Source organism: Canis lupus, chromosome 1 (assembly GCF_048164855.1).
Source record: "Canis lupus baileyi chromosome 1, mCanLup2.hap1, whole genome shotgun sequence".
NCBI classification, from domain to species: domain Eukaryota; kingdom Metazoa; phylum Chordata; class Mammalia; order Carnivora; family Canidae; genus Canis; species Canis lupus.
The window spans coordinates 82,064,165-82,086,700 of NC_132838.1; the positions used below are offsets into that span (position 1 = coordinate 82,064,165).

Genomic DNA, 22,536 nt, shown 5'->3' on the forward strand with positions numbered 1-22,536 from the left:
ATTAAGTGCTTGGAGCATGGCTGTGAAGCTGGGGAGAGGACATGGACTATAAGTCCCCTTGGTCCTAGAGCCTCCATTCGATTGGTCAGTGAGGGATGAATGAGGTTCAGAACAAGGCCCTCTATAGTTGGAAGCTTCTCTAACTCTAAGGTTGGCACTGTGTTGAGCCCTGGAAGATAAGAATAATAGCAGGATGTTGTCTTGCTGGCCATTGGTTTTTAGCCAGCACGCATTTGAATGTCTGTTCTGTGCAGATTGTTAGGCTAGGTGCTGTGGGAGGATACAAAATACAAAGCTATTTTTAATCTAGTTGTGGGAGAGACAAAAACTGAACTGAGAATAATTACAAAACAACTGAATAACAAGGGAAAATGGTTAGCCCCATGATTGTCAAGTGAGGGGATTTGGGGTGAAATGGAGTAAAGTGATGATCGTAGCTGGGGTGGGGAGAGCTCATTTCAGGGCCATAAGGTTATGAGAAAACGGAGTTCAGGGCTTGCAAACTCCTGCTTCCAGGGCTCTAGTAGATACCATAAATGAGTGACGGGACCTGGTGTAAGACAGTGGGGACTAGGGATAGAATGTGGGAGAGTTTGTATGCCTTCTCAAATGTATGCCTTATCAAAAGACATTTGCACTGAAAGTTTAAAAGTTGGATGGTTTGTCCAAATAACATGAGAATCAGAAATCGGACCCTGGATAAACTTCTGGGCTTGTTGATGATGAAATTAAAGTGTTGCCACATTGCTGCAGAATCTTAATTGTTCGCCCACATTTACTTCTAATAAAGTAACTTTAGTGAAAGAGGTTGTTTCACATAAATCACAAGTGTCAGGGCAAAAACTATGAGGAGAAAATTCTTGAGCATCCCAGAAACATTCCAAATGGTGGGTAAGACAAGTGGAAACAATGAAGAGCCCTTTAATCTTTCATGCTGAAAGTATAAAAGATTTCCTATGTTTAGAAAATATGGAGGCATCCCCTAGTGTCCTTTAAATTTCTGTAAAATCCTACCAGTAATTATTGCATGGAGTTTCTTGGGGTGTTGAGCTTATGATGTTTCTCAAACAGATAGCTGGGTTGACTAGAGTGCCCCCAGTTTGTGATGATCTGGAATCTATGAATGTGAGTTGATTTGAAAATACTGTCTTGGCAGATGCAATTAAGTCAAGATTTGGTTATACTGGATTAGAGTGAGCCCTTAATCCATTATGACTAGTCTCCTTATGAGTGAAATTAGGACACAGAGACACAGAGGACTGATGGCCAAGTGAAGACAATGAGGTAGATGGGAGTTAAGCTGCCACAGACTAAGAAGCATCAAGGGTTGTACGCAACCACCAGAAGTCAGGAGGAGATTTTCTCCTCAGAAGCCTTTGTGAGAGAATAGATTTTTATAGTTCTAAGTCACCCAGTCTATGGTATTTTGTTATAGCAGCCTAGGAAATGAATATAGGCACAGCTTCCTTAACTTCCCCATTATTAAAAATGACACCAATGTCCAGGTCTGAAAGGTTATAATTTTTGTTTCTAAATTTGTCTTGCAGATGCATTCAGTCTTCCAAACCACCATATTGTCTCTTTCTACTTCCGCAGTTAGCACCACATATTATAATAAATAATATATAAATATTGTTTTCTAGAATTAAAGTGACTTTAATTCTTAGAACAAATAATGACAGGTGGTATTATTCTGCCCCCTTAAGTGATAAGGAAACTGAGGTTCAGAGAGTTTAAGTACTTGGTCTAAAGTCACATAGTTGATTAGTCCATTAAAAATCTAGAATTCCAGGGGCACCTGGGTGGCTCAGTTGGTTGAGCATCCAATTCTTGATCTTGGCTTGGGTCCTAATCTCAGGGTCATGAGTTCAAGGCCTCCATGCATAGCATGGAGCCTACTTAAAAATAAATACATAAATAAAAAAAATAAATAAATAAATAAATAAATACATGAATAAAAATCTAAGATTCCAGAAAGATAGGCCCTTTAGCTTTAAGAAAAAATACTCAACCCGAAATGAAGCACCTGGTTATAGTTATTCTGTCATTGTGCTATCTCCATCATTCCAAAATAAAAACTTTAAGAACTCGTGTGTCTTTGGGGTAAGATGAAAATAGTCCTCAAATGATTTTTTTTGCTTCCCCTCACCTTAGAGGACTAAGCCTTGTTATTATCACAGCAAAGCAGTGTTGATAGAACAAGAAATGAGAGTAACAATTTCTTTCATATGTTTAATTATAGCCTTGGAAGAGACATCAAATTGGCTTTTGGTGGAAAGATATTTTTTCTTCATAAGTAGGTCACTGGAAATATATATATATAAACATAAACATAAATATATATATATAATTAATAGAGATAATCGCCAACCCATATACAGATTTTGTTTAGTTGACCTCTTTTGCATACATTTTCCCACTGTGTAACAAGGCAACTAGTTGGGTAACATTGTTGAGCTAGTTTTACAGCAATGTCAAAAAGTATATCCTTCCAGTATAAGAAACATGTTTGTTTTACTGGAAAGCTGGGTGTTGTTGTTGTTGTTGTTGTTGTTGTTGTTGTTGTTATAGTGGAGGCTTATGAAAAGGGAAAGCTGGTTAGTGATAAGTTTTCTTACCTTGGGCTAAACAATAAATTAGAGTTATAACGTCAGAAGGTGCTGTCAGGTGTCTCTCAACCCCCTATGACAGTTACACTAAGATGATCAAATACTTTATTGTCTAAGCCAGAACACATTTGAGAATGAAAAAGGATGCTATTAATAATTACCTAGGGACAACAGGTATAAACTAGGACTGGTCTTAGGCAACTGGAAGACATGATCATCCTGGTCATTGTAATCCATCCTGGGATAAAAAAAGTCTAGATAGTTTTTGAAAGCCTATTTCCACAAACAGAGCTTGATGAGTGGGGTTGGAGATTGTTACTACTTATGAATCATTAAATTGTCCCTTGGAAACTAAATATATACCTATTTAAGTAACTTCTCTGGATATCAGTAAAAGCCACATTGAAAAATTACCTTAATGTTTTAGTCTTAATCATTCTAGAGTAGGGACACCTGGGTGGCTCAGCAGTTAAGTGCCTGCCTTCAGCTCGGGGCGTGATCCCAGAGTTCTGGGATGGAGTCCCACATCAGGCTCCCTGCATGGAGCCTGCTTCTCCCTCTGCCAATGTCTCTGCCTCTCTCTCTCTCTCTCTCTCTGTCTGTCTCTCTCTTTCTCTCTCTCTCTCTCTCATGAGAGAGAGAATAAATAAATAAAATCTTTTTAAAAAATCATTCTAGAGCTAATAGTTTTGGGGAGGTTGACGCTCAAAAGAATCTTGGCTTGGAGGAAAGGAAACCAAGGGGTTAGCCTTCCCCACATGGGTGGAGGTTTGTGCCCTAGAACTAGTGCCCAGCCTAGGCACTTACTATGTGCTCAGTAAATCATGATTGAAATGACTCTAAGCACATCCTGAATTGGACTGTGCTCTTCCCTGATTCACAATTGTGCACCAGCAAGGATTTTTTTTTTTTCAGAGAATGAAGCCAAAAGTTTGATGATAACTTGGGAGTTGAGTAGGCACAAACTTGTTTGTTGATTTAGGGGTTGAGAGGAGAATTATAGCAAGAAGAGGTATTTCATTTATGTTGAGAAAGGCCCCTCTGAATTGAATGGTAGTAAAGATTCCAAGGCTGTGTAGTTATCAGATAAGGGATGCTAGGGAACATGATACTAGGTAACTCTTCAAATATTCAGACATTTATTGAGTACCTACTCTATGGCAAGTGTTGTCCAAGGTCCTGGGATACAAAGGTAGAAGAGAGTTCTTGAACTAAGGGAAATTACAGACTACTGAATACTTGTAGACATATGAACATCATGATAAATGTAACAGTGGTGATATGGAAATAGAAATACTCATTCTCTTCTTCCTGTTATGACTCTCTGGGAATTCTGGGGACTTGTGGAAAAAATGATGCTGGAGCAGTGTGAGGAGGAGTTGGACATTGGCAGACCATTGCAGGAGAGGAAGGAAGGCAAAAATGATGTGGCCTGAGTTTTCAGTCTTGATCACCTTGCCAGTATACAACTGTTACTTAACCCTTTTGTTCTTAGACCTTTCAAAGGTAAATATATGTCTTTTGATCACAGTGGTGGACTGAACATCACTATATACCTGTTTGCATATCTACTTAAGTCTGAATAAAACTAATACCATGTTCTGCCAAAATGGTGAAAAGAACTAAAAGGGAATAACTTTTTAATATTTTTATCCAACGTAGTGATAGTGCATTGTACTTTTAAGGCCCTACAGTTTCAGAATTCCTTTGGTTTTTTATTTATTTCTTTACTTACTCTAAGTTTTTATTTTAAAAGGGAATAACTTTCTAATATTTTTATCCAACGTAGTGATAGTGCATTGTACTTTTAAGGCCCTACAGTTTCAGAATTCCTTTGGTTTTTTATTTATTTCTTTACTTACTCTAAGTTTTTATTTTAAGTATTTATTTATTTCTTTCACTTACTCTAGGTTTTTTATTTATTTCTTTACTTACTCTAAGTTTTATTTATTTTATTTTAATTAAGTTTTTATTTTAATTTATTTCTTACTCTAAGTTTTATGGTTAACATACAGTGTTATATTAGTTTCAGGTATACAATATAGTAATTTACGAATTTCGTGTATCACCTAGTTCTCATCACAACAGGTGCACTCCTGAATCCCCATCACCTATCTAACCCGCCCTACTACGCCCCACCCCCCCCCCAGTAACTAACAGTTTGTTCACTATAATTTAGAGTCTATTTCTTGCTTTGACCATCTATCTTGCATTTTTTCCCTTTTACCTGTTGGTTTTGTTTCTTAAATTCCACATATGAGTGAAATCATATGGTGTGTCTTTTTCTTTCTTTTTTTTTTTGTCTTTTTCTGACTTACTTTACTTAGCATTATGCTCTCTAGCTCCACCTATGTAGTTGCAAGTGGCAAGATTTCATTCCTTTTTATAGCTGAGTAATATTCCATTGTGTGTATGTGTATATATGTATATATATATACACATATATGTGTATGTATTTACACACACACACTATATCTTCTTTATCCATTCATCAATCAATGGACATTTGGGCTACTTCCATATCTTGGATATTGCAAATAATGCTGCTATAGTTTTCATTCTTAATATTATTTTACATGTAACTACACTTTTATTTAACAATTTATTTTCATTTAAATTTATCTTTGGGGTGGGAGGGGATGGAAAGAAGAGTAGATCAGGGAGTTGCTGCTATTTTAGCAAAATGCTTTGGTGTTTCAAAATGGTTACCCTCCTTGACTGCTCTTACCGGGTCATAAGGATTTTATTTTATTTTGTATTTTTTTAAAGACTTTATTTATTTATTTGACAGAGAAAGAGCAGTGCGGGAGGGGGAGAGGGAGAGGGAGAAGGAGAAACAGATTCCCCATTGAGCAGGGAGCCCAATGCAGAGTTCAATCCCAGGACCCTGAGATCATGACCTGAGCCAAAGGCCGATGTTTAACCAACTGAACCACTCAGGTGCCCCAGAGCCTGATGATTTTAAATGCATTCTCTTTTAAGTGCTTCTTTATTTTCCTTTAAGTAATTTTTGTCTTTGCTGGGCTCTTTCTTTTTTTATCAACATGAACAAAATCAAACTTTCAGACGATGGTGACTTGTACAAGAACAAATTTTCATGTGAAACTCACTGTAGTGTTAAACATTTGAGTGTTCACTTATTCTTCATAGATAAAACCTGTATGACTTCACTCATAAGTAGAATTTAAGAAACCAAACATATGAACATGGAGTGGGAGAGAGGCAAACCAGAAAACAGGTTCTTAAATATAGAGAACAAACTGATGGTTCCTGGAGGGGAGGTGGGTTAAATAGGTGATGGGGATTCAGGAGTGCTTGTGACGGGCATGGGGTATCGTATAAAGTGTTGAACCAAAGGCACATGGGTGGCTCAATCAGTCAAGCATCTGACTCATGATTTCAGCTCAAGTCTTGATCTCGGGGTCATGAGTTCAAACCCTGTGTTGGGCTCCAAGCTGAGCATAAAGACTTAAAAAAAAAAAAAGTGTTGAATCACTCAATTCTTCCTGTGAAACTAAAATTACACTGTATGTTAACTAACTGAATTGAAATTAAAACTTGAAAAAAATTACTCCTCATATTCTTTCAAAGGTTGAGAGGCCAAAGTCTTATCTGTGCCCAGGTGTTATGATTTCTTAGTGAACATTTCTGTAAGAATGGGGGGAAATGTTAATTTTCAGGATGCATGGTGAACAGCGGAAGATTCTAAAACCATTTATGAAAATGCTTACAATTTGTGTTTTTGGAAAGTAAAACAATGATGAGTCAAAATCATGGAGCAGGAAGGGATCTCATGACCCTCCTTTACAAGTGAAATGGGTTGTATTTCTAATGAAATTGCTAATATTTTAGCTGTCAGCCATAGAGTTTATTTGAATAGTTTTCCATTTTTAGGGAAAAGTAATTGATGTCCAGGGCATTTTCCAAAATAGAATTTTCTCACCAACAAGCATTTGATTATTAAGATTCTGTATATTGTGTTAGTTTTCCAGAATCTTACACAGATGAGCTATTGGTACAGAATGAACAAAATTGGGTAACTCTATGGAAGGGTTAGTTATAATGTTTGGTAAGTAGCTAATACTGCTAGATCATGTGACTACATACAAGGGATCAATTACAGCAATCAATGAAAACTGTTTCTTGACATAAAGCAGTTAATACTAAGGTAAATACATTTTATGGAATTTTTAAAGAATATCACATTTAAAACAAACTATAGAAATTTGGTTGTCGGGGTAAATAATTCAATTTAGAGTGAAAGTTAGACTTGTTTTCCCATTGCATTTGAACTTCAAAATACTCTTATGACAACTAGGAGAAGTACATGGTTTTTGATACTTGAAATCATAAAAATAATTATTCAAAAATTATTTGTGATTACCGGGGTGCCTGGGTGGCTCAGTCAGTTGGGCATCTGCCTTTGGCTCAGGTCATGATCCTGGAGTCCCAGGATCAAGCCCCACATTGGGCTCCCTGCTCAATGGTGAGTCACCTTCTCCCCCTACCCCTCACCCCACTCATTCTCTATCTCTCTGTCTCCAGTGAAATCTTTAAAAAAAAAAATTCTTTGTGATTACAATTGTTAGCATGACTTTTTAGCTTTGTCTTGATATAAGAACTCAGAAGTCATGTTTGAACTTAAATACCTTCTTGATCAAAATAAGGCCCAAAGATGACATCAAATGGCAAGACTTGCCACTGGAACTGTTTGGAATTCTGCTCTTCTCGTGAGTCAATAAAGATGATTTTGCGGGCAGCCCGGATGGCTCAGTGGGCAGCCCGGGTGGCTCAGTGGTTGAGTGTCTGCCTTTGACCCAGGGCTTGATCCTGGAGACCCGGGATTGAGTCCCACGTCGGGCTCCCTGCATGGAGCCTGCTTCTCTCTCTGCCTGTGTCTCTGCCTCTCTCTCTCTCTCTCTGTGTGTCTCTCATGAATAAATAAATAAAATCTTAAAAAAAAAAAAGATTTTGCAGGTTATTGTGAAACAGAAAAACTATAAAATATAATACAGCATCTTTTGAATTCCCCATTGTTTTATTATCAGGTTTTTAAAAAAATCTCAAACTGTTTACTGAACCTCCTCACTTAATTTCTTGCAGCTTCCCTTTTCTTTGTTTCAAAAGCCCTATATTCACCTCTTCTGTTGAGAGAACAGCTATGAATCCTGTCTTCACTTATTTCCATTTCTCTGTTCCTAGGACATTGCTGCTTCCCTTTTATGGTGAAAAGTAGCACCTCTTGTGTTTGCAAGTACAGAAGCTGGAGAAGGTGACATGGTTGTGATGGTGACGTGGGGGTTGGACAGAAGCAGACAGGACTGACTTGTCGTCATAAAGATTCACGACACTCTAAAAAATGTTTTCCCTCTAGCAATTGAAAAACAGAGCTCCCATGGGGATCTTTTACCCATGCAGAAATTAAATTGGAACTTGGTGTAAAAACCTACCAATTAAATCAAATAGGATATAAAAATTGAGCATTCCTGTCCCAGGTAGATGATATTAGTGGGTGTTGCCCTCAGAAGAGCCCTGGAGAAAAGGGCTTCTTAAAGGGCTTGTGGATGGGTCTACTAAAACCCTTGGAGTTCTGGTTAAAAATGCATCTTCCCAGATTTCTGCAAGAAGTCAGAGATCAGGATGCCAGCATAGGTCTGGTTCTGGTGAGCACTCATTTCAAGTTTGCAGACTTCTCCTTATGTCCTGACATGGTGGAAGGGGCAAGGGAGCTCTCTGGGGTCTCTCTTATTAAGGCATTAATCTCATTCATGCAGGCTCTATCCTCATGACCTAATCACCTCCCAAAGGCCCTTTTAATACCATCACCATGGGCATTAGGTTTTCAACAGATGAATTTTGGGGGAACACAAACATTCATTCCAATGTTGTGATGAGAAATTATTTGGAAGTTTTCCCAGTATTAGCCAGATTCTGTCATCCATCAGTAACTTGAGGATAACATGAACTAGGACTGTATGTGGGGTGGCTGCTGCCCAAGGTCAGCTCTGAGTTATAGGGACCATAATACCCCAAGTCCAGACACTCTCCTGGGGCAGCCCTCCTTGCTGCTGAAAACTGGTCTTGCTTAAAGATTTGATGAAAAGAATTTTAACTCATTTATCCCATTACCAGGAAACCCTGATATGGAATCTGAGCCTCCCTGCCTGGCTGGCACCAGGTCTTGCTTGTCCTCATCAGAAAGGGCAAGCTGCAGGATCCCTGCTCCTGTGTGGGGTTGTTTTGTCTACTCAATGGACTCATCCAAGTCCTGAATCTTCTCTTGGCCAGACAAACCTATTTCCTATTGCTTTTCGAAATTGTGATCATCCTGGTTATCTTAGTCAATAGATACCCATTCACAAGTATTTATTAGGTTACTACTGTGTACTGTGTTTTTGGCTTCAGAGATAAAAAAGAACAAGAGAAATAAGGCCCCATAGAGCCAGCCTGCCAATCACATCAGTAGGTCCACACTCTTGTCTGCCTGTAGGTCTCAGATCATTTACACCAACATCCAGAATTGTGTCCCCATTTATGTTTTGACTTACATTTTCTTCTGTTTTTGTCTTCTGTAAAGCTGAACAAAAAAACAATGGCTTCTCACAGATGGTTTCAGAAAACATCCCAGAGTATTGGAGACGGCTCTGCCCATCTGAGAAGCTTTATCAGCTCCTTGCTTTGGCTCTTGGGGAAGCTGTCTTTACAAAAGATTGTAGGTGAACTTTAAAACAATTGGCCTACTGTTCAGATGTCCTTGGTCTATCACTTGCAAAGAATTTATTTTGCTTTGGCCTCTGTTCCTTCTTGGCTCCTAAAAAGCAAATTTTTTTTCCCATGAGCCTTTCTGTGTATTTAAAGTTAAACTGAAAGTTGAATCTCACATTGCTTTCTCAAATCTCAGAAAGAGTTTAGAATTTTAGTGCTAAGACATTTTGTTGGCCCCTTTTCAGTAACATAAGTTTTAACCCTCAGTTTTTGTGTTTTTTTTTTTGTTGTTGTTGTTCAATTTTGTATTTGGATGAGATTCATGTGTAGAATTCCAGAAGTCTCTAGAGGAAAAAGAGGGGGAGTTTCCTTCAAGTAAAAGGGCAAATATCACATACAGGGGATAGTAATTTGTGCGTATTACTTACCTAAAGCATGATACCTGGATCACTGGTAGACAAGATGTTCTTAGATGGAATATTGCTGAAGTCTTACTTTGTTATAGTACATTTAATTAGATTCATTATGGCAAGTGGTATTGGTTTTTCACTTATAATATTTATATTTCCTTTCATAACAAGCTTATTTGAGTAAAAGATTTTTCTAAATAATAAAAAATCATACAGGTGGTATATTAGTGTGGTAAAAAAAAATCACAAGATGGATATTACAAATTCTGGAGTTTTGGAGAGAATAATTAAGTAAATGTCAGGGGCAAGAGTCTCCTAGGATAGCCTGCAACCCTGCAAGGTCAAAGGTGCATACCCTTCCCCCACAGAGAGCTAGAAGCCTGTGGGGGTGGGTTTTAACTTGAAATAGAACACAAATTATATGAAACAGAACACATATGGTATATGCTAAGCATGCTAAAGAAGCAAGCTATGTGTGTTCAGTTTAGCCACTTTTTGAGTGGCTATTCTGGGAAAGGAAATAACTCCTATTTAAGGAGCTGGGGAGAGGCAGAGTGCCCAGGCAGAGCTTTACAGTGAGAGACTTGGAAGTATTCAGCCTTACTTGAGAAGCAGTTTGAGCCAGAGAGCAAGGGGGCAGAGAACTGATCCTGGAGCTTCTAGGGGAGTGGGAATCTCTGGAACTGACCAGAGTGGCTTACCAAGAAGTTGCCTCTTGGTTTTATTACAGAGGACAGTTGTAGTAGGATAATGGTGAGCAAGAACCTCAAACTTAGTGAAAGTTTAAAAGTACTTATAAACATTGTTGGATTTTTTTCTCTAAATATGAAAACATTGAAGTAAACACTAAATGGGGAAAAGAGCCATTTATTTTATTAATATTTGGAACAGAATCTAGAAATGGAAGTAATTTTACTCCTTTGCCCATCTGGTGTTTTAGCAGCATTGGGTCCAGGAGTGAAAGTCCTTCCAGTCTCTGGTCCCCTCCCTGACTCCCCATCTCTGCCCCTCCTCCACCCTCCCCAGTCACCTCTAATTGAATCCCTTGGTAACCTGATACCAAAGTTTACCTTCCTACCAAAGGCTTCCCCCTCCCTGTGAACTAAAAAGCTGCTCCCTGGGTGAGGGCTCAGGTTGTCTTCGCTATCTGTTGTAGCATGGTGATTTTGTGAGGGAAGCCCAGAGAGAGTCCTCATAGAGAGACAAACAAAGCAGAGTAGCCCATGCTACTGACTCACACCACACATGCTAAAACGTGATTAGGCGGGAAGTAAAAGCTAAGTCACCTGATCCCCCAGTCACTGATAATTTTCATTCTAAAAATCATATCCTTTAAATCTTTCTCTTACTTGCACAGAATTAATAGTTGTACTCAATGTTTGAGACAGTGTTGAATTTCTGCTGAGAACAAATGAGGAAACTCAGCTTAGGTCCTTAGCTTGAATCTATTGGTCCTGTGGGTCCCAGTCACCAGAGAACCCCACGTTTCCCCTCTCTTGCCCCCATCTTCTGCTAGAAACATCTCATTTAGAGCAGAGCTCTGAAGAATTCAAGATAAAGTCCCGAGTGTTGCAGTGTCGGTACCAGAAGAAGACAATACTTAAAATGATAAGAGGGTGGGACTTGCCCATTTATTTGGGGAAACACTCAGTGTAAAACTACCACATGGTGTTATCATGGGAAGTGTGCATACCAACACAGACCTGAATGTAGACCCAAGACCCAACCCTTCCAAGCTGAGCAAACTTGGACAAAGATTAAGTAAACCATGTAATCTAATTTTCAGTTTCCTTTTTGGAGAAAGTTCTAACTGGGTTGTGTTGCGGCTTACATGAGAGGCAGTGGAGCTTCCCCTCCTGAGACTGTTCTCTGGACCTCAGCCCCTACTGAAGCATGTCTTTCAATCTCTCTTTTTTGCCTTTAATGTGAATTTTTTTCTCCGTATTTGGTTTCTTATTCTTCAAATAACCACAATATAGAACTGAAGAATATTTTAAAATATTGATATTAAAAAAATTGATATTTGTCAAATAAGTTTATCTTATTAATATTTAAAATCATTTTTAACAATTCTTTTTGAAATGTTCCCTGTTAAAAGCAAAAAGCAATGACTTTTAATAAATGTTTCAATGTTTGGGGCTGGTGGTGGGGTTGGCTTTAATCTCTTGTAGGTGAACGGTCTTTATAATGACAAATGTTCTTTATCTTGGTAGAACTTTGGGCTGAGTCTTAAGTGATTTTTCTGGTCTCAGGGCCAAAATCGCAGCTTGCCTCAAGATACTTACATAATCTCTCCTTTCATATCAGTTTCATCAGTTTAATTAGTATTTGCTAATTAAAATGCAGAAGGATTAGTATTTGCTTGGGATAAGGTAGTACTGGACCATGGGTCAATCCATCCTGCTGGGGTAGAATAGAAGAATGCATGGCAGCATCATAGATTAAAGGAGACTCAGGGACCCCAGGATCTGTAAGAGCAGAGATCGAATGTAATATGGGACTTTGGACCAAGTTCAAACAGTATACAGTTCCCACAGGTCCTCTCTGTATTGTATGGAATTTGGGCAGCATAAGAGTCATTATGAAATGGTGGTTTCAGGGACACCTCGTGTTATTGCAATCCTCTAGACAATTCATATCTTATTTTTATGTGATTGACCATAATATAAGACCTATAAAAGAGCACTGTGACTTCTCATATTTGTTCCATTCATACCTGCATTTAGTCATTCTTTGACAGCCAACTACGCAGCAGGCAGTGTTCATGGTACCCAAATACATGACTCTCAAGCTTTACCCTTGCTGGACTAAGTAGTGGGAGATTCGCAAACAAGCAATTAGGGGGTATGACTAGGGTGTCCCAGGTGTTAGCCCCAAACTAAGTGTTAGCTTGACTCGAGGGGGTGGAGGGGGGAAAAGATTCCTTCAGGGGAGGTGATATCTTTGGTAAACCTGAAGGCTAAGGCACAGGCAGTGTGGCTTCTAGCTCCAGCTCTGAACTGGCACCAACCTTGCCTTTTTTGCTGACTCATAGTCAGTTTGCTCATCTCTGACATAAGAAGAGAGCACCCACCTTTTCTGCCTCCGGAGGTGACATGAGATAGCAGTGAGGCCGCTTGTAAGAACACTCACCTGTCTGAGGGTTCTTTCTTGAGCCTCTGCAGCGTGTGTTTACAAAATAATGGCTCTGCCAGTGCCTGGATTGAATGTGTGGCTGTGAACCTCACATTTGTCTTCATTAGACCAGGATACCTAAGTCCTCTTGGTCATGATCCTGACTTTTTTTTCCCTGACAAGAGTCTGTCATTAGTCTGATTGAATAAAGCCCTGTCTTTCTCTTGCTAATGGTATGGTTTTGTGGAGGCTACTTAACTTTTCTGATCCCATGTTTCTTTTTCTTTTCTTTTTTTTTTTTAGTTTCAGAGGTAGAATTCAGTGATGCATCAGTTGCATGTAACACCCAGTGCTCATTATATCAAGTGCCCTTCTTAATGCCCACCACCCAGTTACCCCATCCCCCCACCCATCTCACATCCAACAACCCTCAGTTTGTTTCTTAGAGTTCAGCATCTCTTATGGTTTGCCTCCCACTCAATTTTCATCTTATTTTATTTTCCTTCCATTCCTGAGTGCTCATCTGTTTTGTTTCTTAAATTACACATATGAATGATATCATGGTATTTGTCTTTCTCTGACTTATTTTACTTAGAATGATATCCTCTAGTTCTATCCATATTATTGCAAATGGCAAGATTTCATTATTTTGGATGGCTGAGTAATATTCCATTGTGTGTGTATATGTGTGTGTGCATATATATGTGTGTATGCACATCTTCTTCATCCATTCATCTGTTGAGGGACATTGGTGAGTGCCAGGTTTCTTATCTGTAAAACAAAAGTGACAGTACAAACCTTGTAGGGTGGTTTCGAGAGAGAAAGGAGATAGTCACCATGTGGGGGCTATTTTATACAAGCTATTTGAATAGTCATCAATATTGGGAAGGATGAGTAACCCAGAAAGGGTCACAAAGAATCCGGATAAGTCTCCTGCTTGACCACTTTTTGTGGTGGTTCCTGCTGTGGTTGAAGTCATGGTACTTACAGAGCTCATTGGATGGTTGGGAGATTATAACCTACCTTGTCACCCATACTTGTAGTTGGGTAGGGGAGTTGAGACTGGGTATATTCTTAATTACTATAACATACTCAAAAAATACTGCTATACTATTCAGGTGTTTAAGAGGAAGGAAATCCTGTCACATGCAACATTTTGAAGGAACCTTGAGGACATTATGTGAGTAAAATAAGCCAGCCATAGAAAGACAGATACTGTGTGATTCTACTTATATGAGATATCTAAAGTAGTCACATTCATAGAGACAGAAAATAGAATGGTGGTCCTTAGGAGCCAGAGCAGGGAGTAAGGGGGAGTTGTTTAATGTGTATGCAGGAGGAAGAGTTCTGATAATTATATAATATTGTGAATGTACCTAACACTTAAAAATGATGAAGATGGTAAACTATATGTATATTTTGCCACAATTTTAAAAAAGTATTTTAAGAGTTTATTAAGCACATGCCAAGTTTCAGACAATATAGCTGATACAAGGGGAGACAATGTGAGTAAAAACAAACATGGCCCCCGTCTCCCATTATGGAGCTTAGGGACTGGTAGGAGAGACACGTGTGAAATGCAGAATGACTTTAATGGACAGAAGTGCAACTAGAACATGTGCTACAATTAGTATCATGAGAGCTTCCAGTCGGGGAACCTAACCTCATTAGGGAGGCCAGACCAAAAGCCAAGGCAAATGGGACCAAAGAAGACCATTCCAGGAATATGCAGAGCATGAGCAAAGGCAGCGAGAAGGGAGGACATACAAGAAGGCCTGTGTGCCAGAAGGCAGAAGGTAGAGAAAGCACATATGAGAAGAGGCTGGTGAAGACCCAGGGGCCAGACCACACAGGCATGGTGGCCATAGTGAGGAGATTTGTCTGTCTTCCTGAGTAGACTGGGAAGGTAACTGTTCAGGATTTTGAATGAGGGTGAAGAGATAGACAAAAAGCAGATTTCTATTCTGAAAAGTTCAATCTAAAGGAACATTTTTTTTCTTGCAAGGAAAAATCTTATCAAACACTAACAGTTGTATCTCAACTATCCATGTGGAAAAATTGAACAAGTCTCTAAGTATTTCTCAGGGCCCTTGTGATAGGCCCTACCCTGATGTTTACAGGATTCAGGCAAGAGTCTACATAGGGGGATCCCTGGGTGGCGCAGCGGTTTGGCGCCTGCCTTTGGCCCAGGGCACGATCCTGGAGACCCGGGATCGAATCCTACGTCGGGCTCCCGGTGCATGGAGCCTGCTTCTCCCTCTGCCTGTGTCTCTGCCTCTCTCTCTCTCTCTCTCTCTCTCTCTGTGACTATCATAAATTAAAAAAAAAAAAAAAGAGTCTACATAGGGACCCACATCCCACAAGTCCAAATAGCTATGGGTTATAATCAAACTAACAAACTACTATCAATATGTTCTATCCTCTTACCAATTTGTGTTCTTTTGACGAATATTGAGACAACCTTTTTGCAATAGCTTTGTTAAAATATACCTATTGTACAGTTCACCCATTCAAAGTTACAACTTATCTTGAATCGTTTTAGTTCTGAGGTAATTTCTCATTAATTTCAGTTTGAAGAAACTTAACCCTGCTGGAGGCATTTCAACCAGAATTGTTACAAAATTCTTTTTAAAAAAATATTTATTTATTAATTCATGAGAGACAGAGAGAGAGAGAGAGAGAGAGAGAGAGAAAGGCAGAGACACAGGCAGAGGGAGAAGCAGGCTCCCTGCAGGAGCCTGACATGGGACTCAATCCCGGATCCTGGGATCACGACCTGAGCCGAAGGCAGATACCCAACTGCTGAGCCACTCAGGTGTCCCTGTTACAAAATTCTTAAAGCAATACTGACAGTTGAAAATGGACCACAAGTATAACACGTGGTTGTGAATTTGGAGGAGCTCCTGAACTACAAATTGAAGTAGGAGGAGGAGCAAGAATACAAACATAGTAATAGGATCTTATACAATAAATTATCTGTTCTTTTATTCAGCTATAATTGACATATTATATTAGTTTTAGGTACAATAAATTATCACAGAAAATGTTACAAAAATATTTTAATTTCATCATATAAATCTTTCATTTACACTATAATTATTATCTTTTCAAGCAATATCTCCGTCTGATATTAAAGTGAAGTCTTGGCATCATATTTCACATGTTATGTCTGGACATCTCTACAGATTTCAGAGAAGTAGGAATGGTTTTATACTGTAAACTGCTCATGAGGTGCTGTGTGCAAATTGGAAAAGGAGGAAAAGCAAGAATACAGACAATTGGCACAACTGAGGATGGTGATTGTTCAGGGATCACTTGTATTTGTGTATCTGAAAGGCGGGAATTGACAGGTGAATCAGACTTTTATCCTACTGTTCAAATGCTCTCTGAGCTCTGCTGCAGCCTCCATCCCCACCACTGCAGTACTGGCAGTGGTGAAACCCTCAAATGTTTGGTGCTTTCAGACACAGTTGCCAATTATCAGAAGGAACTTAGGGCAAGGGATGTTGGGGGAGCAGTTCCCTTGGGCCAAAATGGTGTTAGCTACAAGAGTTGGTGGTTGGAATTACTCTAAGGGACAGAGACATTAATTTACCCCTAATAAAGCATGTGTGTGTGTGTGTGTGTGTGTGTGTGTGCGCGCGTGCCCATGTGTAAATGAGAGAGAGAGAGAGAGGAAGAAAGTGGGAGATACCTCAGGCCTTCTAAAGCATAGGTACAAGATAAGGACCTCTCCGCCCGGGGTCTAGGATACTAGTACTGGTAGACCCTTCCCAAGTTCACCCAGTCAACCTATTCATCATAATAACAACATTGCCAAGAGGTCCTTTATTTCCCAATGTACTCCTTTCAAAGACCACTGACTGTATTTTCCTCTTCTTTTGTCTCACTAGGAACTGGTGAAAGTGGCAAAAGCACCTTTATCAAGCAAATGAGAATCATCCATGGGTCTGGTTACAGCGATGAAGATAGAAAGGGGTTCACGAAGCTGGTTTACCAGAACATATTTACCGCCATGCAAGCCATGATCAGAGCCATGGATACCCTGAGGATACAGTATGTGTGTGAGCAGAATAAGGTAAAGCACCACAGGGGTGTTGGCCCTACTTGTGGATGCATGTTTTCCTTCTCTAGGTAGCATATGTCTTTGGACAGAAAGATTTACAGTGTTTTGGTCAGAGGCCAAAGAAGCTCTGGAGCTCAAACCCCAGTGTGATAAAATTAGCTCTGTAGTCTGTCTTCTGCATGAGTTCCATCATGAGGGTATTGTGGTATTCTCTAGTGCCCTGGAATTCAGAAACTCAGGCATTTGGATTGCTTTTTTTAGGTGCTAAGAAAAGGAGGACTTATACGTTGATTCTTACAGCTAAGATACCCCATTAATTTCTCCATTGGCACAATTGAGATCTTGGGCTTTTCTGAAATTCCCAATCTTAGGAATGTGTTGTAAATGCCCTGTAGATCACTCAGAACAATTGGTGGGTTTTCTTTCTTTCTTTTGAAGCTAAGTGATGGTTTAGGAGAGTAATGCTTATGTCCCAACTACTGTTGCATTCTCGTAAAGTACTAGTATAAAGCTGGCATTTCTTTTCCTATCACCATTGGTTATTTAAAATACAATTATGTTTTGGGGGTACCTGGGTGGCTCAGTTAAGTGTCTGCCTTTGCCTCAGGTCATGATTCCCGGGGCCTGGGATTGAGTCCTGTGTGGGGCTCCCTTCTCAGCGGGGAGTCTGCTTCTCCCTCTTCCTCTGGCCTCTACCCAACCTCATGCACTTACTCTCTCTCTCTATGTATATATCAAATAAATAAAATTTAAAAATACAATTATGTTTCAAAACATTGGAAAATAATGAAAATAATAATGTGGGAGGAGGCGGCAAATAAAATTTTATACAGTATATTGGAAGGCAAATCCATTGCAAAATAACTATGTCTGAGTTCATTAAGAATCTATATCAGAAATAGTTTATTTAAAACAACTGATACCAAGATATAACATGACATCATGATAAAGAGGAAAATTCTGTCTCAGAGAAGTCTCTTGTGGGTCTACTAAAAATAATTTAGCTGCTAAAATGCCATTATTGCATGGGCTTTAGTGTGGACCCCCAAGGACAACTTTATCATGAACTTGTAGCACTTATATTTATGTATATTTTTAGAAATGATCTACAAAGAGTTTCAAAGCAGTCATTCTACATTTTTTATTATTCAGTGACTGAATTACATAAGAACATAGCATGTGCCCAGTTTTTGACTTTCTTTCCATTGTGTCTACAACCTCATGTTTTTACTATCATTTCCTTACACTTTTGTAGAAATGAAGGCATGTATCTTACTTCAACCTTCAAGAACGTTATGCTGAAAAATATGTGTATGTGGGGGCAGGGTGGGGTAGAGAATTAGCCTTTAGTGTATCTGGTGCCAAGCAATGTAAGAGGTGCATACTGAGCCACTGGGAGAGTCTAGAAGGGACTGTGATGGTTCCATGATACCTTGGTTTTGATACATATATTGTATCTGATTGAAAGTGTACAATTCTGGGGCACTTTGGTGGCTCAGTTGGTTGAGCTGCCCACTCTTGGTTTCCACTCGTGCTCTTTCTTTCTCTCAAATAAATAAATCTTTTAAAAAAGTATATAATTCAGCACCTGGGTGACTCAGTTAAGTGACTGCCTTTGGCTCAGTCATGATCCTAGGGTCTTGGGATCTAATCCTGCATCAGGCTCCCTTCTCCATGGGAAGCCTGTTTCTCCCTTTCCTTCTGCCTGCTACTCCCCCTGCTTGTGCTCTCTCTTTCTCTTTCTCTGTCAATTAAATAAATAAGATCTCAGGAAAAAAAGTATAGAGGACCTGGGTGGCTCAGTGGTTGAGCGTCTGCCTTTGGTTCAGGTTGTGATCCCAGGGTCCTGGGATCGAGTCCCACATTGGGCTCCCCACAGGGAGCCTGCTTCTCCTTCTGCCTATGTCTCTGCCTCTCTCTCTCTCTGTGTGTGTCTTTCATGAATAAATAAATAAAATCTTTTTTTTTAAGGGGTATAATTCTTTTTTAATCATACGGTTGACCCTTGAACAACACTGGTTTGTTTACCAGGTTCATTTACAAACAGATTTTTTTAATAGAAAGTGTATAGTAATGTAAATGTATTTTCCTTATGGTTTTAACATTTTTAAAAACATTTTCTTTAGCTTCTTTATTGTAAGAATACAGTATATAGTATTCTTACTATATATCTACAGTATAGATATACAAAATATGTGTTAATAGACTATCTTGGCAGTTTTTGAGGAGACAAAAGTTATACAGATTTTTGACTGCACAGGGATAGGCCCCTCAACCCTTGCATTGTTCAAGGGTCTGCTGTATAAAGTATTCTAAAAATTAGATCATCTGTGGAAATTTCAGATTATTTCAGAAAAGAGGTATGTCAGGAACGTCTTTACAGAGATTTTAGTTAATCTATTTTCTTACATTGTAAAAGGCATTTTGTTTCCCATTCATAGAGGGGTGTTGGGAAAAAGCCTGGAACTTAGGGGATGGACTTGCAAACATCCACTGGGAGGAAGAAGCTCAAATGTATGTCAATTCCACTTATCTTGGCAACAGTTGTTTGTAAAACCCAATCAGATTGAATAATTGGGGTCTCGGGGTTTCTGTTTCATTTTGTTTTCCATCAAGGTCTTCTAGAGGTACTCTGAGTTTATGTTTTAAACAAAAACATTTTTTTTTTTTTTTTTTTAATTTATGATAGTCACACAGAGAGAGAGAGAAGCAGAGACATAGGCAGACGGAGAAGTAGGCTCCATGCACCGGGAGCCAGACGTGGGATTCGATCCTGGATCCAGGATCACGCCCCGGGCCAAAGGCAGGCGCTAAACCGCTGCACCACCCAGGGATCCCAAACAAAAACATTTTTATAGGGTTTGGCATTCCACCACTTTCTCCTTTTCTCTTGGCCTTAATTCTTCTTCAAAGAATTAAGTGGTCTCCACTTGACCACTAATCTGCATTAGTTTCCTAGGGCTGCTGTAACAAAGTACCTCAAACAGAGTGGCTTAAATTGAAAATACATTCTTTTCCTAGTTCTAGAAGCTAGAAGGCTGAAGTCAAGGTTGATTGGTTCCAATTACTGTTTCATGCTTCTCTCCTAGCTTCTGGTGGTGCTGGATATCCTTGGAACCCTTTGTCTTATAAACATGTCACTCCAGTCCCTGCTGTCCTCACAGAGAGATCTCTCCTGTATGACTCTATTCTCATGGCATTCCCCTCTTTGCATCCAAACTTCCCTCTTCCTATAAGTACACCAGTAATTGGATTAGAGCCCACCCTCATCCCAAGGATAACCTCATCAGAACTTGATTATACCTACAAAGACCCTATTTTCAAATAGTTACTTTCTGAGGTATGAGGCTTGCGTGAATTTTAGGGGGGCATTATTCAACCAGTACAGTCTGCCCTCTGTCTCTCCAAGTCATGTTAATTCTACATGCAAAATATATTTGTCCCATTCCAGCAGGAACTCTGTCTCAAATCTAATCCAAAATCTCAACTCAAAAGATTCCAAATCTCATCATTTAAATCATCTAAATCAGGTAAGAGTTTGGATATGGTCTGTGCTGAGGTTACATACCTCCAGTCTCCTCCTCATTTGCTGTATCTGGCTCCCTTCTCAATGCCTTCTTTCTTTTTATTCCAAGTACCTACATTTATGCTTCATAAACTTCCTCTTATCCCTCAAAAAAAAAAAAATGCCTGGGATGAACCACAGGCTTACGGAGAGGCACAAGAGTGAGTAAAAAGAACACTGGATTAGTTCCCAAAAATCTGGGCTCTGTTCATGGCTCCCCTGTGGGTCTTGGGCAAGAGTCAGCAATCTTTTTCTGTAAAGGGCCAGAGAATAAACATTTCTGGCTTTCGGGGCCATATAATCTCTTTTCTGCCCTGATGTCATCGTGCAAAAAAATCTCCCATAGGAGAGGTATCAATGAATGAGTGGGCTTACTTGGAAACTGTTTGCAAAATGTAAATGCTGTTCTTAACTCACGAGCCATACAAAAACAGGCCTCGAGTGGATTTCATCCACAGGCTGTGGTTGCCCACCCTAGTCCTCTGGGAAGCCATGTAACCTCCCTGGTCTTACATTTCCCCAAATGTTAAATGCAGACAACACATGCTCTGTCTACTTCCTAAGCCAACATGAGCAAAAGAGAGTGGTGTACAAATGAAATGGCACTCAAGAAACACAAGATTACTGGGGCAAGTTCAAAAAACAAAAATGGACTAATTGTTGCTTTTATTACTTGTTTAGGTCATTGTCATCCATTCCTTCTCCATTGTTTGTAGAATAATTTTTTCTATGGGCTAGTCCTGATTCCAAATGTGAAACAGTAACAAAGTGCCATGCTTAGATCATAAGATAATAAAATGATTAGGGATCCCTGGGTGGCAAAGCGATTTGGCGCCTGCCTTTGGCCCAGGGCGCGATCCTGGAGACCCGGGATCGAATCCACGTCGGGCTCCCGGTGCATGGAGCCTGCTTCTCCCTCTGCCTGTGTCTCTGCCTCTCTCTCTCTCTCTCTCTCTCTCTCTCTCTGACTATCATAAATAATAAATAAAAATTTAAAAAAAATAAATAAAATGATTAGTCTTCATGTATTAAATAATGAGTTTAGGAAGCATGATACAGGTATTCTTTACCTTCACACGTGTATTGCGTGATGCATATTGCATTGCTCAAAACAAATGGTTAGGAGAGAGGAATAGAACCTGAAATAGCTTTTTGTTTCACAGACATGCAATCCTTTTGTTGCTTATTATTGACCATTTAATTCCATTATCCTGTTTTTTTCAGAGGTGGGAACACTTTCTTCAAAGTATGTAGAAGAGCATTAAGTGATTTGGGGGAGTATTTATGTATGTATGTATTTCAAGTAGGCTCCATGCTCAGTGTGGGGCTGGAACTTATGAACCTGAGATCAATAGTTGGATGCTTTACCCCCTAAGCCACCCAGGTACCCCTAGAGGGTCTTATTTAAATGTTAGTGATATTATTGCTTAGCCAGGTTGTTAAAAAAAAAACTTTGCCTATTACTTGATAGGCTGCTTATGAAAGGAAATTTATCAGGAATTTAGTTCAGCAATTTGGTTTGTAACCCACACTTTTTTTCAATTAAGATCTATAGCCTGAGGGCAGCCCCGGTGGCTCAGCGGTTTAGCACTGCCTTCAGTCCAGGATGTGAATTTAGAGACCCAGGATCGAGTCCCAGGTCGGGCTCCTTGCATGGAGCCTGCTTCTCCTTCTGCCTCTCTTTCTCTGTGTGTCTCTCATGAATAAATAAATAAAATATTAAAAAAAAAGAACTATAGCCTGAAAGATTATTTTTGTATACCTTGCCTATTTTTTTTAAAAAGAAATGATTCATATATGTTTGCTCACTGTGTTGATAAGCCTTAATTTTTGTGAATGTCTCTCAAGAGTGTCGTATGGGCACATAGTAGAAATTTATGACTTCTTGAATAAATATTACAAAGGCAATCACTCAGTGGCAGGGCTCCTAAATTGGAGTCAGTTTATAACTCATGTTTACTAGTGATGATTTCACTGAAGCCTGAAGAGCTTCTTTTTTTTTTTTTTTTTTTTTTTTTGCCATTTGTAGTGTGTCCAATTTGGGAAATTCTCATTCTAGGCCTGGCC

At 39.4% G+C, this 22,536-nt stretch overlaps 1 protein-coding gene across 1 annotated transcript in view; it reads left to right on the forward strand.

Annotated features, from left to right (window-relative positions):
• The window catches only part of GNA14 (G protein subunit alpha 14), a 185,927-nt gene that overhangs the window by 86,039 nt on the left and 77,352 nt on the right, over positions 1–22,536 (forward strand). Inside the window, exon 2 of the mRNA XM_072837686.1 lies at positions 16,732–16,916. Within this exon, the coding sequence (XP_072693787.1) occupies positions 16,732–16,916 (185 nt within the window). The remainder of the gene's footprint in view (positions 1–16,731; positions 16,917–22,536) is intronic.